At 42.5% G+C, this 17,455-nt stretch overlaps 1 protein-coding gene across 3 annotated transcripts in view; it reads right to left on the minus strand.

Annotated features, from left to right (window-relative positions):
- Positions 1 to 17,455, minus strand: part of ITPK1 (inositol-tetrakisphosphate 1-kinase) — a 139,557-nt gene that overhangs the window by 19,368 nt on the left and 102,734 nt on the right. For all 3 annotated transcript variants that reach the window (XM_063399251.1, XM_063399249.1, XM_063399252.1), the window contains exons 6-7: positions 2,052 to 2,150; positions 125 to 165 (exon numbers count right to left, since the gene is read on the minus strand). In XM_063399251.1, coding sequence (XP_063255321.1) covers positions 125 to 165; positions 2,052 to 2,150 — 140 coding nt within the window. The remainder of the gene's footprint in view (positions 1 to 124; positions 166 to 2,051; positions 2,151 to 17,455) is intronic.

The raw sequence follows: 17,455 nt of genomic DNA on the forward strand, positions 1-17,455 counted from the left end.
TGGGCCCAGCCCTCATTCTATCCACTACAGGACTGGAAATCACCAGCCAAACCACTACAGGGGGAGTGGGGCTCAGGACATGACTGGAAGCAGGGGAATAATACTGCACAAATTTTTAACTCACCTCATGAGAGTTGGTTCCATGTGCCACTCTGGTTTTACAAACTGGGTAAATAAAAAATAAAAAACAATTCACCACTGAAACAGAACACACAAACCCTTTATAATCCTGTTCCCACCCACACATGCAAACACTGGAGTCCACCAGAACAAGGCATTGACTGGGACTGACACCAGTGACAGTCTTTGTGTGAACAGTGTCCTCAATCACTGCAAAGCTTGGCTTGCTCCAACCTCTACTCTCTCAATTCCTCCCTGCAACTAAGGTGCAAGCACAGATCTTTATTAGGACTGGACAGAGTTGCAAAGCATCAGCTAAGAAGTTAGTACTAGGATTGCCATCCTGTCTACTCAGAGAGCATTTTCACAACTCCATTTTTTTTTTCTGAGGCTAGAGCTACTTTAGAGGTACCACAAAACACCACTGTCCTTGAAACAAATGAACTGGGACACAGTTGAAAACAACTTGCTTTCTTACCTCCCTCTTTTCAGGGAATAGCAGGAAATGTCATGGGCTGAACCAAACTAAAATATAACTTATTTTTCACAGGCAACCATAGAGGGGGACAGAAAAAGGCAGAAAGCTTAGCAGATTTTCTTTCTCCTTCACAGTTATCTGCTCTGTACATTCTGATTCTCACCTTCATCCTGATTTCAAGAGGAGGAGTAAAACCAGGAAGAGGAAAGAAACAACATGCTCCTCCTGTTTACTAGGAGGTCAGAGAAGAGCTGAAGATCCTAGGACCCACACAATGACTAAAGCTGACGTTACTTATGTGTTAAGCAGAGGAGATGAAAACTTGCAAGTAGTGAGGTGGTGGATACACAAGACTTCTTTGCACATTCTTGGAAGAATCAAAATGCCAGGCAACAGGATAGGGAGCTATGAAAGGGAGATAACCTGCACTAGAGTCCAAAATAACTTGGTAACCTGAAATATTAGAAAGTGGTTTATGATGTCTCACTGACATGCTCTGGAGAGCTGGACCATTTTAAGAAAAAATAAAAATAGAGACAGGAAAATGAAAAAACACTCCCAGAATGCCAAGTTATATCAATTTTCAGGGCTATTTTGTAATTTCATCATCATTTAGTGGGTTAGATTCAGATCTCCAGAATATATACTGCTGACTACTGAGGACTAGTCAGTCTGTACTGAGGGCAAATGTGAAGAGGAGGGCAAAGCCATCCAGTGGGATTTAAAGTACTGCTTCACACCCTATCCTCAGGAGACCTGCCTCATTTGGGAGAGGATGGCAGGGAGGGCAAAACATGCTTTGTCCACTTTACCTCTGAACCTTATAAATGAGGCAAGCACCAAGGGAACAAACACCGACTAACGATCCTGCTCACTTTATACTGCAAGGAATCAAATAGAGGAAGGAATTAAAGCACAAGCCCCACAATGAAACTTGTTACAAAGCACAAATAGTTCATAGCAGCTCTTTGAGCTGTAGGCTCTTGGAGTGTGTTATCTGTGTTAATCCTCTTTCTTTTACCCTCTAAGATTATATTTGTACGCTGGACCAGGGAAAGGGAGAGGTGAGTGAAAAAAGAGGACAGTCAGCAAGGCAGCGATTTTCTCAAGAAAAATAATGAATGTAGCTGGCAGGAGAAACATCTTGCACAAGTTCAGGGCAAGAGGCTAACTTTGTTAGAACTATTAGCATTTCCCAGGAATGCATGTTTACTGTAGCGAGGTGTTGAAAGTAAGGAACATCAACAAAAGGCAAAGTAAAAGCTCATAGGGAGGGGGTTTGTTCCACATTCCAAGCAGACTGCCACAGAGCATTTGTTTCAGGAAGGTTTTAATATCCTTGACAATTTTGGCAGTGAAACCCACACTCCTACAATGTTGGCAATGTTTTGGGGGGTGCATGTGCAGTATTTAGAATCTACTAGAAGCACCAAAGAAAAGCCCATGTACATACTGAATGGGAATGCCAGTCCATTCTTCTCTATAAGCTGCAAGGTATCTTCTCCACAGGCACTTGTCAGCTCCATAAAGGGTGGTGAGCAGATCCTCTCATCTGCAAGAAAATAAAAAGACCCAAATGAAGATGAGGGGTTTAGCTCCTCAGCTGCAGCATTACCAGCTCTCTCCATACTAACTGCTTCTTGACAGCTTATATTGAAGCACCCAAAAGGACTGTCAGCCACGCCTGAATTTGGGTTTCTGAAAACATTTGAGAAGATGAAAGGCTCAATTTTCAGACAATCTAAAGTGGCAACATAAAGCCAGTATTTTCACAGACAGCAAAAATGATCACCTGGTTAGGAACACATATGTGCACAAGACTTAGCCAGCAAGGTGAAAAGCAATTGCGATCTTAGCTCTCAACTTTATGCCTTCAAGCATAATTTTCTAAAGCATTTTACAAAAAGCAGAGTGTTCTGCAAATGTGACTAGAACAGGCAGTCTCTCAAAGCTGTATCTCCTGTAGGGCTCCTTGGTGGCAGATTCCAGCGTGTATTTACTTCAGACAAGGTGCCAGAACATTCTGCCATTCACTGGGATGGCTCTGCCAGGAAAGCAGGGTTCATTTGGTCTGGCAAAGCCAACCAGAGCACTGCTGAGACATCACCATGTCAAGACTGCTCAGCAAGCTCTGGATAAAGAGAAGAATCATGGGAACCATGGTAAAATTTAACGGAGCAGGTCTGCTCCTGAGTGTTTCTGCCAATGTTTAAACTGATTGGGGTTGCAGGAAGGCTGGAGTCAAAACCCAGCTGTCTTAGTGACTTGGTAAGCTGACTTGCTCTAGAATGCACTTCCTGTCCACTGTAGAACTGAGATTCCCCTGGGAATGCAGCAGGAAAGGCAGAAACCACTGTAGGACTCATAGGACTGGCACATGAATCGCTTAAGAGGGCTGGGTTGCAATTTCAAGTGTACAGAGCACCTTGCCTTCAGCCATAGCTCTGAGACAGGTCAGCAGGCCCACAGGTTTTCAGACAAAAGCTGTGTGCATGTTGACAACACTAAGTCAAATCAAGGACATCACACAAGTATGAACGACCATTTAAATCACTTTCTCAGTGAGCACAGCCTTAAGAAAGTACTACTTTCATGGAGTTTGAGCTGTGGCCAGGAGCCACAAATGAGTTATAACTTGAGTTAGCTGCACAGTACTGAACACAATCCAGAATGGGTCTGCCAAGATTTGCTTTTCAGACTTATTTCAAGAGAAACAGGATGACACCTTCCTCCAAGAAGCAACTGGAGACAAGCACAAATGGTGGGAGCAACTGCATCTGGCAAACTCAAGTCACAGGTTTATATCGACCAGCAACTTGTCTTGAAAATAAGCAAAGCATGGCTGAATCGAAACAGGTGGAGGCCATGCTGTGCAGATGGTGCAGAAACTGAAAAGTGCATGTGAACTAAAACCCCAGCAAAGCTAAACATAACTCATGAGACAGCCACGCATTCAGAAATCACTTTATAAACATTGTTTAGATGAATACTTTTCACTTCCTTGTAACTATATATGTAAAGAAAATGGGATCACTGAAAGTAACAGAGATGCAAAACTCTGTTTTGGAACATCTATCTCAATACATCCCCAAACTTTTGGAATATCTGAGAACTCTGTTCATTAGCAGTGTTGTAACTACAAGAAGTTTTCTGAGAAAAGGCTATTTTCATACATTCTAAAAGGAGCAGAAAGATTGATGCTTTGAGGTCAACCTCTACAAAACTAAACAAAACATCCCAGATTTCAAAGCTTTCAATTTGCTGCTATGAAAACAGAAAGCAGCATCCAAAAGTGACAGGTACTGTAATATTTACAAGCCTTTGCCAGAGTGAAAGTTCCTTAGTTGGATGAATTTAGGGAATAAGATTTAGTTTACAGATACTTGGGAACAACTTTGGCTTGGCAGCTCTCCCACCCACATGCTTAAGGCTCACAAATAACTTTGCCTTCAGAGTGCAGATGCAGAGGAACGTATGGTTCCATCTCGCTTCCCTCTGTTTCTCTCTCATGCAAACAGGAATGGGAGACAGGGAGGATTCAGTGTTCCTGCTGACTACATTACACTTGCATGGGGAGATGAAGGAATGGGCAAACAGTAATTTCTTTGACTTCGTACTTAGAAAAGACCACCTGGATCAACAAAAAAGTAGCAAAGAAGACTCAGCATCTCAAAGTGCTCCCGCTGAGTTTGCACAGCACTGGCATTTTCTCTACCAAGAAGGCATTTCTAATCCACTGAAAACTCTAAAACACACCATTAATTCACAGCCAGACCTGAGGGCAAATAAATCCTCACTCAACACAAGATTTCAGTAAAGCCTACAGCTAGAAAACTGCTGCTCTGAGTTTAACTGCACACACTGAAATTCTAGAGATAGCTATACGTTAAAAAAAAAAGTCCTCCAGCTGCCAGCAATCATCCTCTCCTCCTACCCCAGGTGGCAAACACATGCTACAGCTTTCTCTCACCACCAAGCTCTCGCTATCAGTGACAGCAGTCTCTGCACACCTTCTCTGCACTGAGCTCCAGGACAGAGCTCACTCAGTGGCTGAAAGTCAATTCAATAGTGATTTACATCAGCTTGGAACTACACCGTGAGACCCAAGCAGTGCAAATGACCCCCCGTGGTACACTGAACCTTCCCTCCCCTCCTGCTGAGTAAGCTGCTTTAGTGTGAACTTAGTGAGCTGTGGTCAGGTGCTGGACTCTTGGCACTGTCACCACTTCTTTGCAAACCAGCAGTGACAAGACACCATGGGAAACCATTGCCAAAAAGAACAACAGTAAATATACACAAACGAGTACACAGAAGTGTCTAGAGATGAGAAGGGTGTCCTGATTCTGGCTCCACTGCTGACCCTTTGTATTGATGCTCCAGCCTAACCCTCCAGTCTAGAGCCAAGCAGTGGTTTGGTTCATTCTCATTTGCACCTGAGAGCCCAGTGTGGACAAAGCACTTAAATAAAAGCAGTCTGAACCTACTACAGCATGAGGCCACAGCCATGTCAGCCCTCCTGTGCTGCTGCACTGGCCATACACTGCTAGCAGAAGTGACTCTGTCAGGACACAGACCTGATACAGCACAGAACCTGTGCACGGAGCTGATGCTGTTGCTTTTCTATCATCAGTGCTCAGCTCTGTGCTGTGCACTGAGATGCTGCTGAGTGGAAGGGTTTTCTTCTAAAACATCAATTTTGGAAAAGACTGCCTCGTCTTCCACCCTTGGCTATGCACAAGTGACCTTAAATCCCAAGAGATTATTATGTATGCAATTTCTAATCTTTTCACATTGGATCTGAAACTAAAAATCAGGCACTTCCTCCCTCCCTTTGGGTGAATACACTGCATCACACAATAAGCAGATGACCGCAATTATTTACCCAATCTTCCTTCATGCAGCCTGTGCTGGACTGAAGATATCAGCAGGAAAAGTCTGTCCATAAGTCCACAGACTGCTGTGAATTAAGATTCTGTACATTGCTATAGTCCACATTAAAATAATGGTATTTCTTTATTTTCTAAGCACTTGGTTGTCTCTGAGAGTCCTGCCTTTGAAACATGGCCATGACTCCAGGTGAACCTTGTCACGTCCAGAACTGCCAACCTAGCAGCAACAAGGAAAGATTCTTCAGATCAGAATGTTCAGCGTTCACTTCAAACAAATACCAAAAGTATCTGCAGCACTTTTGTTGTTAAAAACAACATATTATAATTAAATTTAAAAGTCAAAATTCTCTCACTCTGTTCCTCCCCCATCTTTGTCCTCATTTTTATTGCATGCCTTCGCACAAACTTTGTGGTATCTGTTTTCCATATTTTCCTTTAGATAGTCTCCCTTTTCTTCAAGATGATTTGATCTCAGAGGGAGTTCTCTCTCTCTCCTCTTTCTTACTTCCTGTATTTTTTCTCACTCCCATCCCCATCTCTCATCTAGGCTGTTCATTTTTCCAACTCTTATTTCTGTTCTTTCACTGCTACCTACACTTCACCCCTCCATCCCCTCTGAATGGAGCTCATGGCTGGAGGGATCCCGTTCATTACAAGCGCAGGGGAGCGTTTGCAGTGGGACACCTGAGGACAGCACTGACAGGTCACAGTGAGAGGCAGCAATCACAGCAGCAGGGAGGCAGCTCTGGCACACCCTGCTGTGGGGGGAGCTTTGTCAGTGTTGTTCCATTCCCATGGAGCAACAATGTTATTATGAGGGCTCGGCTGATGAGGGCCCTTTTACAGGAGGAGTAACACAGCTAACCAACAACAGAGAGGTGAAAGAGCACTCAGACCAGGGTGTTGGTGCCAGGAGGGGATTATTCCAGATGAAGTTCAACAATAGTGACAAGAGCAATGGGATGTGAAGATGGGGAAGATGCAGGCTAAAAACTGGCTATGGAAAAGTGTTTTCTGGCAGTGAGAATTGGAGGAACTCTTTGTGCTCAGGACTTGCTTTAGTAAGATGCTGAGTAATTCTTCTCTCCTCAGGGCACCGTGGTGGCCTGCAGACAGCCTGCCAAACAGTCACAGGATACCCAAACCCCAGGAGAAGGCACAAGAGGCCAAACACACACACTCCCATTCAGTAGCCAGGCAAAAGGGATAGAGGAAAAATAAGAGTAATACATGGCTGTTCCCAGTTGAACCAAATAAATGGAAACCACCGTGACAGGGCTGTACAAGACAGTCCTGGGATGGTTTTTGATGAGGGTAAATAGTCCTTGTACTATAAAAGTTTGAGAAGTACCAACACAGTGGGCAGCTGTGAATGACTGTGGGGAAAAAAATAAACCATAAGAGAAGAAGATCCTATTAGGATTTCTTTGGTCCTTATGATTTTGAAGAGGTAAGAAAACAAATAACAGATTGCAGATCCAGTGCTCTGCATTCATAGATCAACAAACTGTATGTCCTTGTCTTCAGAAAAAGAGTTTAAAGAGAATTTATGGTCATCTGTGAGAATAGCTCAAAACCTGTGTCTAGAAAAGAAATATAATAAAAGGCCACTCCCTGTTAAACTTCAGATTTACTGTGTAAACATGTTTCCCTACCTCATAATTCACCTTCCTTCACCACCAAGCCTAGGGATTAGGAAGTGCAGCAGACAGGCTGAAGAAAAGAGTATTTATTCTCAGCACCACCAACCTCTTTCCACAAGACCACAATGCAGTCAGCAAACACAGTCAGACTCTAAACTTCCATTTATGAAGTGGGGAGAAGGCTTCACCTCCTCTTAGCCATGCAGGGTTTTTTGGAACTGGTTGAAGGAGTTCCAGGAAAAAGACTTTTTGATGTTACTAGGGTCATTACAGTAGCTGAGCAAACTACCTACTTGAAGCTTCAGTCTGAGCATCATCAACCAAAAACCTGAGAGTGTTACTGGAAAAACATAAACCAGAAGGTGTTCACTGAAGAATATGATGTCTTTTGCCCAGGTTCAATACTCATCATTAGCAGTGCCTTCTTTGTTTACACACAGAAGGTAAAAGGTACACCAAATGAGGGGCGTGCTGAGGGCAAGGGAAAGGTAAAAGAAGTTGGGAAACAGGTGGAAGGAAGATGCAGTTTGTCAAGGAGCACAAGAGGAGGCCTGGAATTCCCCAAGTGTGCAACAGACTTGGCACACCTAGATCCCCTAATTCTCCTTACCATTTCCAAATGGAGCACAGCTTGTGCCTGAGTTGCTCTCTGTGCCTGGAAAGGTTGTCAGTATTATTCCTGAAAACATTGGCCATGCAACCTCCACATCACACAATGCACTACACAGAAAAATGACAAAGCTGCTTGGAAATGTGCTGGTCTCTATTGTGAACACCCTTAACAAAAGCACAAAACCATTCATGTCAAAATCACGACTGGCTCATCACCTAAGACTCATGGAGCAAATGTTAAGCCTTAAATGATCAGAAAGATTTACAGCAGATGGGAACAAACTCTAAACTTCCTACTTTGTTGAAAAAAGCCACTCTTTATTAGAGTAGTTTGCAGTGTGATTTGAAAACGGTTAAGACTCTTTAAAAATAAATATATTTTCAGTAAACTGTGATTCACTATAGCTTCCATCAGCTTGTGGCACTCTGTTCCTGTGGGAATAGAGAGGATACACAGCCAGGGCAATGTCTTTTTCTCCTAATACAATAAGGGGAGGAAATCTGAACTTCCAGCTCACCCCTGCCTACTGAGTTCATTTTCAGCCAAAACCCCCAACCATACAGAGAAGCTGGGAAGACTTTTTTAAGCAGGCAGCTAAATCTTATCTCAAAGGTATTGTAAACTACTACATGACAGAGTGTTTTGCCCTTTGAATCCTTTTATTGACTGTACACTCACAGCTTTGGACTGTAACTTTTGCTAAGGTCAAATGTTGCTACAATAAGGAGTCAGTCAAGCGAAGACAACCCCAACTTCACAGCAGCCCAGTCCCTATGAACTGGAAGAACTCCTTCTTCACTCCTCCCTCTAGCAGATAATTTTTCAGTTGAAGCTTCATAAACCTGAAAACTTATTCATAAACCCCACAACTTTAACAGGTTTATTTCAGCACTTTTGAGCTGTATTAAAAATACTCTCAAGTCATTTTCCTTTCCCCTCAGAAATGCATGTGCATGATGAATATTGGCAGAACAGATTTAGTTCAAACATATGTTGAATTATACTCATCACTGAAAAAATCAATGCATATATGAATATCCATGTGTTTGCATCTCACTCTTTAAGTCTCTGAGGGTGAAAATCTAGTTCTAAGGGTAAAGCAGCTATATCTGGGGAGCATTTGGCAACACATTCCAAAGACACAAGAGGGCAGAGCAGACCCAGCTTTGAGGGCATAATTTCAATCTTGACATGCAAGGAACTACACACACCGAATATTTGTGTTAAATGGAACATCTGCAGAGCAACAGTCTTGGTTTTAAAAAAAGTAGTGATTTTGAAGCATCTGGGCAACAAGTGAGGAAATCTCACAACTGAATATAAATATGAAACTATTCCAAAAAAATCACAATAACTTGTCATTTCCATGCAATTTAGGAGTGCTAATTATGGGGTTTGAACATGATGAAATCAGCTTAGACTCAAGAGAAAGTATAAACCATAAAGATGAAATAAAGACAAAGGTCACAGCAAAGCCAACCTGATGGATGTTTTTCTTCCAGATAAACTCTTCCTCAGAAACAACCATTTCATAAAGCTATGGTCTGTATCAGATCCTCATTTACTTTTTAGGTCTGGACTTTCATTTTATGCCCACTTTCCTTAGTGAGCAGAATCTTTCTGATCCCTGAGAAGGGAATTCACATCATCCTTTGGGTGCTTAGTCTGAAAGAGGCAGGTTCTGCAGACAAGCATTCTGCTCACTTGTGCTGATGGAGCCTCACAGGCACTGGACAGTAGAGCACAGCTACAGATGTGCCCTCAGTTAAAAGAGACCTGTGGTGAAACAGAGCCATTGACACACCCTGATAAAGTGTGCTCACAACCATGTAACAGTTCAAGTGGTGAAAAATTATCTCATTCAGGAGTAAAGGCTGGGAGATGGGTGTTCATCATCCAATAGCCTCATTTTTCAGCAGGTAAAAACCTGCCACCTTGCAAATGCAAGGGACAAGAAGCTTCACAGTTGAATTTAAAAAACCAAGCACACTTCTCCACAGAAAAAGGAGACAAATGAACTAGCTGTCTGGGAGAAGGAAATAAACCTTCTGGTGCTTCTTAGGCTCTGTAGATAAGAACGTAAGGCAAAACTATCTTATAAGTAACGGAGAAAGGTGGAGAAAACCTGCTAGAACAGCTTTTGTTCAGTAACATTTACTCCTTATAGCATTGAAGCTGTACCAAAACTTGGGGCCTCATTTTACAGGCAGGAGTGTTTCCAACGTTACAGAAAGAATGAAAGCAAATTTCCGTAAGGAAAATCAAGGAAAAAATGAAAGGGATTATTTGGCAAATGCAAAGAAGCCTTTTCTGCATTTTTGCCCCAGTAATGCTCTCCTCAGAACACTGCCATTCAAAGTATTGGTATCTGCAATACCCCAAAGACATTTCAAGAAGACAGACTATACAAAATATACTCTGCATGTCTGCTCTGCATTAAAATGCAAATGTCAGATTCAGTCTGAATACCTGAACCCTGATTAAAACAAACTCAACTGTCTCTAAACAGTAATTTGTATCTGCTGTTTCATATGCTTACCTATGTATGTTGAACACAGGAATTATACTTAGCATTGCCATTTTCAAGTGACAAATGTCCCCAGTTTTAGCATTCCTACCAACATGGACAACCCTATTCTGTAGAATGCTAAAGGAGTCTCAAAACCACATGCCAGTGTCCAAATACAACCTTTTCCTATGAAATACAGAAGGTAAATAATGGCCCAGATGCAGGAATTTTTATGCTTCCTCTCCCAAATACTTAGCTAAAGCATTACTTAGACTGGTAGAAAACAATTTCCAAGCTGAATTTCTGCTTGCAAACTACACAGCTCCAGGACAGGAGCTGGTGGGATATTGGTTTGCACCCCCCTGGCCTAGATAGTGGATAGGAACAGGCAGTGGTGTGCACTTCCCTGTACACACCTTGTACACCCCTGATTCACATAAATTGATGGCAGACAGAGCTGAGAGAATTTGTTCCATATAGTGAGCTGCTCATCATTCCCAAGAATCTATGGTAAACTGTGAAGACTCAATGCTGAACTGCTTACTGAATTTATTTGTACATAACTCTACTCACTTAAACCTCATTAGTTCCTCTCAGCTGAAGAAGCAGTATTTCCTTATATTATACAAAGTGCATTGTCTAATAAAATAGAAACTGCATTCATGGCAGGGGGCATGATGGGGGGCATGGTGGCAGACATGACGTAGGCAGCTTTTTCTTGTCTGTGATGGAGTTCATTTGAAGATACTGAGCACCCAGACGAGTAGAGTCCACTGATGCTCTTTATATCTCTAATCTAAGAGGTTTGATGGACCTTAACCAGATCAGTTTAATGAGCTTTTAGAAGATAAATCCTAGGAGATACTAGACAATGCATGTCCCAGGCTCTCAGCAAACACCACTTCTAATCTATACATGCTGTGTCAGAGGCAAAGCAGCAGCCCACAAGAGTGCAAAATAATGACAAAATTCCCTCCAAGGTAGAGGTATCCCAGGGACACACTGGATCTGACAGTATCAGTCAGTGCTTAGGTCAAGCCTCATAGTATAGCAAAACTCCTGCAGCACCTGTGCCCCAGCTTAAGCCAGAGAGGAACATGGCCTTTGGCTCCTGTTCCAAACCATACCAGCAATGACAGGGGAAATGTTAATAAATACCTACCTTTTATTACTTTACCAGCCCACATGTATGTGAACACAAAGTCAGTGCAAGAGTTTGCATACAGATCTAAAAAACACAGCAAGATCATGGGATAACACTGAGTAAGGGGAGAGGCACATCGCTGTCACTGCACAGCTGAGCAGGGCTGACAGCCAGCCCTTGGCTGGGGACCTCCTGTCACCTGTGCTGGGAGGCCATCTCTGTGCTTTGAGTCCACAGAGATCTATTTGCCAGAGATTTGGTAACCACTTAATTTGAGTTCTTTTATGTAAAGCAGCCACTCAGGGCACAACTACACAACTGCAATGCACTTCTTCCTGTGCCATGGGTAAAATGTAAGAATGTGGCATTTCCCTAACAACAGTGGAAAGAACTGTTTGCAGATACCTAAGCAGAGACTTAACTATCAACTCAACAACACAAACAAATGATAATGGCCCCAGGTTTGCATGCAATACAGGAAACAGAGAAGCTAAAGCCCTGCCCTAAGTGTCCTTGCACAGGTTTGCAAACTTCTCTAATGCATGTGGGACTTTTACCTTCTACATTGCTCACCGTTCAGAGCTAGCACTTTTCATGGAAGGAAAAGTCATGGAAGGAAAAAACTCAGATGAACAGGTTTTTTTATTCAGAAACATTTTGTATTTTCAATTGAAGATCATATACACAATCCTGCAGCACTTCGGAAAAATGTAACTGAAACACTGGTTCTGGCCTCAAAGGATCCTGCTCTGCACTTGTTAGCAATGCTTGAACTGGACCAGGGCACACCAACCAAGGCTGCTGCCTGCTACAGAGACTGGGACAATTTGATGATTTTTCCCAAGTGAGGTGGATTGGGCCCACTCCAAATCAATGAGAAAAAATAACTCCTGAGACAAACAAGCTATGAGTATTTTAAACATCAGAAGAAAAAGACCTATCTACATGGGAAAGCTTTGTTAGTGCATATTTTCTGTTCTAATTATGTTAGTATAACTATAGCAAAGGAATGCACACACACCATGCTGTTTACATTGGATTAGTTTCTGTTGCTAAAGTTTTCAGACAGCCCTGTAAATATTAAGCTATTAGTGAGTGTCACAAGGAGGGCAATGAGAATGGTGATGGGCCTTGAGGGTGAGCTGTATGAGGAGGGGCTGAGGTCACTTGGTCTGTTCAGCCTGGAGGAGACTGAGGGGAGACCCCACTGCAGTTCCAGCTTCCTGAGAGACGAACAGGAGGGACAGACACTGATCTCTGCTTGGTAGTGCCCAGTGACAGAACTGAGGGAATGACCTGAAGTTGTGTCAGGGAAGATTTAGGTCTAATGGATATTAGAAGAAGGTTTTCACCCAGTATGGCTGAGTACTGGAATGGGCTCTGCAGGGAAGCAGTCCCAGCACCAAGCCTGAGAGAATTCAAGAAGTGTTTGGACAATGCTCTCAGCCACATAGTGTGACTCTTTGGGATGGTGCTGTGCCATCGAGTTGGACTCAATGACCCTTATGTGTCCCTTCCAACTCAGCATATTCTGTGATCTTTTTTCAAAAACAACTGCAAAGCCCTCTGGGTACACATCCCACACCCAACACTCATCAAAACACTTAGCAATACTTTTGAGAAACTATTGGGAGGCAAGGACTAGCAGTCCTTACCTACTATCCTGAAACCGTGCTGATGTAGGAAGCTGACACTATTTCTTTGCTGCTATAGGAGAAAATCCCATATTGCATGATTCTCTCTGGCATCATGGAGAAGAGGAAGTGGCTGCTGAATTGGAAGGGGCAAGTGCCCAAGCTTGGTATTTCTGCAGATGTCATCTGCCAAGGTGCCAGACTTCCAGCAGAATCCAGGACAACGTGGTTTCTATTTCTGTTTTCTCTGGCACTGTAAGACTAGGTCTTTGGATGCATCTTTGGTGCAACCAATGCCTGTGTGCCTGGTTTGACACTGGGCATGTCAAGCAGCTAGCAGCAGCCAGAAGCCATTTATTCCATGGAGACCTCAGTACTTCAAAATAGCAAGTCCAGCACTTGATCTCCTTCAGTAACACCTGGGAGGGAGGGAGATGGCAATAAAAAGACAGGGAGGAAAGACAACTCCACCAGAATGGACTCCTTGACTGAGTGCCAGCACACATGGCAGCACAAGGAGCCTCCTGAGTCTGGCTGTGAGCTCCCAAAAGTCGTGTGCCAGTGAATAATCATGACAGAAAGGGAACTTCATCTCACAAGGCTCCAGCCAACTTGTTTCTGCAAGCTGTCTGTGTACCAGCAAAGTCAATGGAAACAGGCACATTTGGACAGTGATTTTACCTTATACATCCAGCATCTTAAAACTAGTAACTTCTGGATAAATCTATCCCTACCCACTGTTTGTAAAATCCCAGTACTGCACATACATGTAAATTTTAACTAGACAGTGTGAAGTGTAATAAACAGCCCTCTGCTCCCAGACAATTATCTTCACAAGAACTGTTGCTGCAAAGTAATCTTCCCATTTTCCTGAAATGTGCATTCCTGCTTTGCAGGGAACAATGCTGACCTGTATAGTCTGAACATACAAAGTAATACATATAATTTTCTGGCTTCAGTCAATACACTGACTTCTGATTCATGAACTTTCTATCCTCTCCTGTCAAGTATGATAGCAATGGTGGAAGAGATGTCCACATGCAGAAACACTCAGCAAGAAAGTCTAGAAAAGACAGATAATTTCTGGCTGATTTCATAGAATCATAAATCATAGAACAGTTTTGGTTGGAAGGGGTCTTAAAGATCATCTTGTTCCAATCCCCCGCCACGGACAGGGACACCTTTCTCTAGACCAGGTTGCTCAAAGTCCCATCCTATCTGGCCTTGAGCACTTCCAGAGATGAGACATTCCATAACTTCTCTGGGCAACCTGTTCCAGTTGCTTCACCACCCTCACAGTGAAGAATTTCTTCCTAATAGCGAATCTATACTTCACTTTCTTCCAGTTTGAAGCCCTTCCCCTTTGACCTATCACTACACGCCCTCGTAAAAAGTTTTCTTAGTTTATATCTAGCAACACTGGCCAGGACAAACCCTGAATCATATTATCTACTTTAGCAAACATTACCTCCCAAATAAACTTTCTGGTTTAAAAAAACACTTGATTTATACCTGCTGTCTTCCAACCTACTTTTTGGTGGATGTCAATGCTGCAAAGATATATCAAAATCCTATGCTCTACAATATGAGATGTCCTGCACAAAAGAATTTACATCACAGGCTAAACTCTATTCCTAATCATGTTGTAATCAAAAAAGTTTTGAAGACTACCCAGTCAGAAGAATGCCAGATTCATACCATACCAGTTGTAGGATCTGAACTCTGCTCTGTAGGTGGATTAGAAAGTTATGGAAAGAGCTAAATTCTTGGCTAATTTTCAAGAAGAGAAACATTGCTAAGCTCAACAAGTTAGATAGCTCTCAGCATGACCTATCATGGTTTGTATAAAAAGCCTCTGATTTAGTAGAAATGCTATTTCGTTTTTGTCTGATCTATTTCATGACCTTTTTCCAGGCTTTGGGAATCTGGGTACTCATTTTCTTTTTGACAGACTGAAGATGCTGTAGCAAAGTCAGGGCAACAGGAGACACTGAGAGACAGAGCACTTTCAAAATGAGGAACATACCTGTAGGTCTGGAAAAGCAAAATACTTCAAGGGCATTTAGTAGATTTCTGAGACATGCAATCATGTCTTTCAGTCAGAACTTTACTATCTGCTTCTTACTAGAGGAAAATAATTAGCTTGTATTTGCAAAGATTAAAAAAATAAAACACTACATACTAATATTAGACTTTTCAACTAGCTAAATGCAGATGAAAGGATGCTCATGAAAAATCCAGGCTACTATCATTGATGTACATTTTATTTATATAAGCCTCTTCAAATACACATGGTTCCATATATATCAAAGATTCTCCTTTCATTCCTGGGCTATCCAATAGCAGTTTCATTTTACTGCTAGGGAAGCTGAAGCAGACCCTCAGTGAACTGATGAAAGCAACAGTGGGTTTTGGTGGAAGGCTGGCTCAGACCATACCTGCAATTGTCTCATGCTGTCACACAGCACTCCTTGTTTGGAAATCTTTCCTTTTTACAAAGGCAGCACTCATCACCAATCCATTTTACAGCCGTGAAAGCAAGGAGACAAAACCCTAGAAGGGCTCATCAAGAGAAAGCCTGTGGGCAAGGGGTGAAACCCCTCATCTTCTGTGCCTGACTCCATCTGAAGCAAGAACTTAACCAGTTCTGGGTCTGCTCTGAATCAACAGCCACTTGCAATGCAACAGCTGAACAATGTTGGTTGAGGCATTCAAATACAGAGAAAGGAAACAAAAATGCAAAAATATTCAAGTAAAAAAAGTGCAGTGGAAAAGTTTATAAAAGCCATGAACATCCCATAGCGTATAAGCATTTTAGTTTATTCCAAGAATGTAGAATGTGATAACAAATAACATTAGGATTTGCAAAGATACGTAAGACAGACACAGAGCTGAAGCTTTATATGAGATTTCCTCATGTGTCTGGAAGCTCATATCCCTGTCCATTTGCTGGGTTTCATCTTGCATTGCTGTGATAATTAGTGATTCCTTGTTTTGGTCCTTGTGCCCATGGATGATTTTATGTAAGTGTAAGCTGTGCCACCAGCACTGTGCAGGTGTCCAAATGTGCTCATTTCTGTAGGGCCTCTCAAACACAAGGATCTGCACCTCAGTGCTCAAAGAACTTCAGAAACAAGCAGGACACAGGCTGTACAAACACATCAGTTCTCTGAGGTGGAGAGGCTGCTCTTCCTGACTTAAACTCACATTTGGAGAACATGAAATTATGCAGAGGACTTCTGAGACCACAAATGTGCCCTGACAAGAACATTTCAACTTTTCTTGCTCTTCCCCGAGGCCAGCACTGGCACAATTTGTTGAAAAAAGCCTGAGTACCATGTATTAGGCAGCAAAGCAGTGCAAATACATATTTTCTGGATAGTTCACTCACACTACCAGAGAAAAAGGCAACAAGAAAGACATGAGGCCACTGCAGACAAGGTGCTGTAAAATTCAACACTTGTGTTAAAATGCAGGAATGATGTACCTTTGGTCACACTTGTGTTAAAATGCAGGAATGATGTACCTTTGGTCTCTTAGGGAACAGCCTTCAAAACCTGACCTCAGCAGCTTTTCTGAGATGAATGTGGAGGAGGATGCTGTTATTTCTCAGTGCTGATGAGTTCAGCTCAGCAAGAAGGGGAAAGCACTCAGCAAGGAATGCTCTGTTTTCCCAAACAAGGATATGTTAGCACCCTACCGGGACACCAACCCAGGCAGTACCAGCATTTGTTTTGTTCCAGTAAGTCTGACTATTAGTCACATCTATGTACTGTCTGCAGCAGCCAAATGCTCTGGTGAGACATAGGAGACTTGTACAGACAATTCCAGAAACACATTCATCCTGTGCCAAAATACAATATACTGTCAGTTAAAGAAGGGGATTCTCACTCCAAAGGCAGGGGTGACATTTTGTGTTCAAAACTGTACCAGGAGTCAGAGGCAACACAGGACCTGAAAACAGTCAGGAATGTACCACGGTTCAGTCTTACAGCATGCTTGTCCTTGAAAACTCTTAAGTTTTAGCAGAACAAGAGGAGGAAATGCCCTGAGGACTCCTTGAAACGTCTCCACAGGAAGAGACGTTGCAAAGTATAAATTATACTGAGTAACTGAAAAAGTGGGGAAAAACACAAGTGTGTTCAGAACTAGAAAATCACAGCAGGTGTCAATAGTTTCCAGTCTTCAGCCATCTAACATCAACATTTCAAGTTTCTCCATCAAGTGTTTAATTATAGTCTCCTTAGGTTCCTTAGGAATTGTCTGCACAGCATACAGCAGAGTACAAAAGCAGGAAACCATTGGGAGATTTGGTGCTTTACTAAAAGGGGAAGCAGAGAACACGCCAAGTTTCTTGTGAAAATAAGATGATCATGCCTTGCATAATGCTGCAAGGGGATGGCTGTGACCCTGACAGTGGTTAGG

The sequence above is a fragment of the Prinia subflava genome, chromosome 5 (assembly GCF_021018805.1).
Source record: "Prinia subflava isolate CZ2003 ecotype Zambia chromosome 5, Cam_Psub_1.2, whole genome shotgun sequence".
NCBI lineage: Eukaryota > Metazoa > Chordata > Aves > Passeriformes > Cisticolidae > Prinia > Prinia subflava.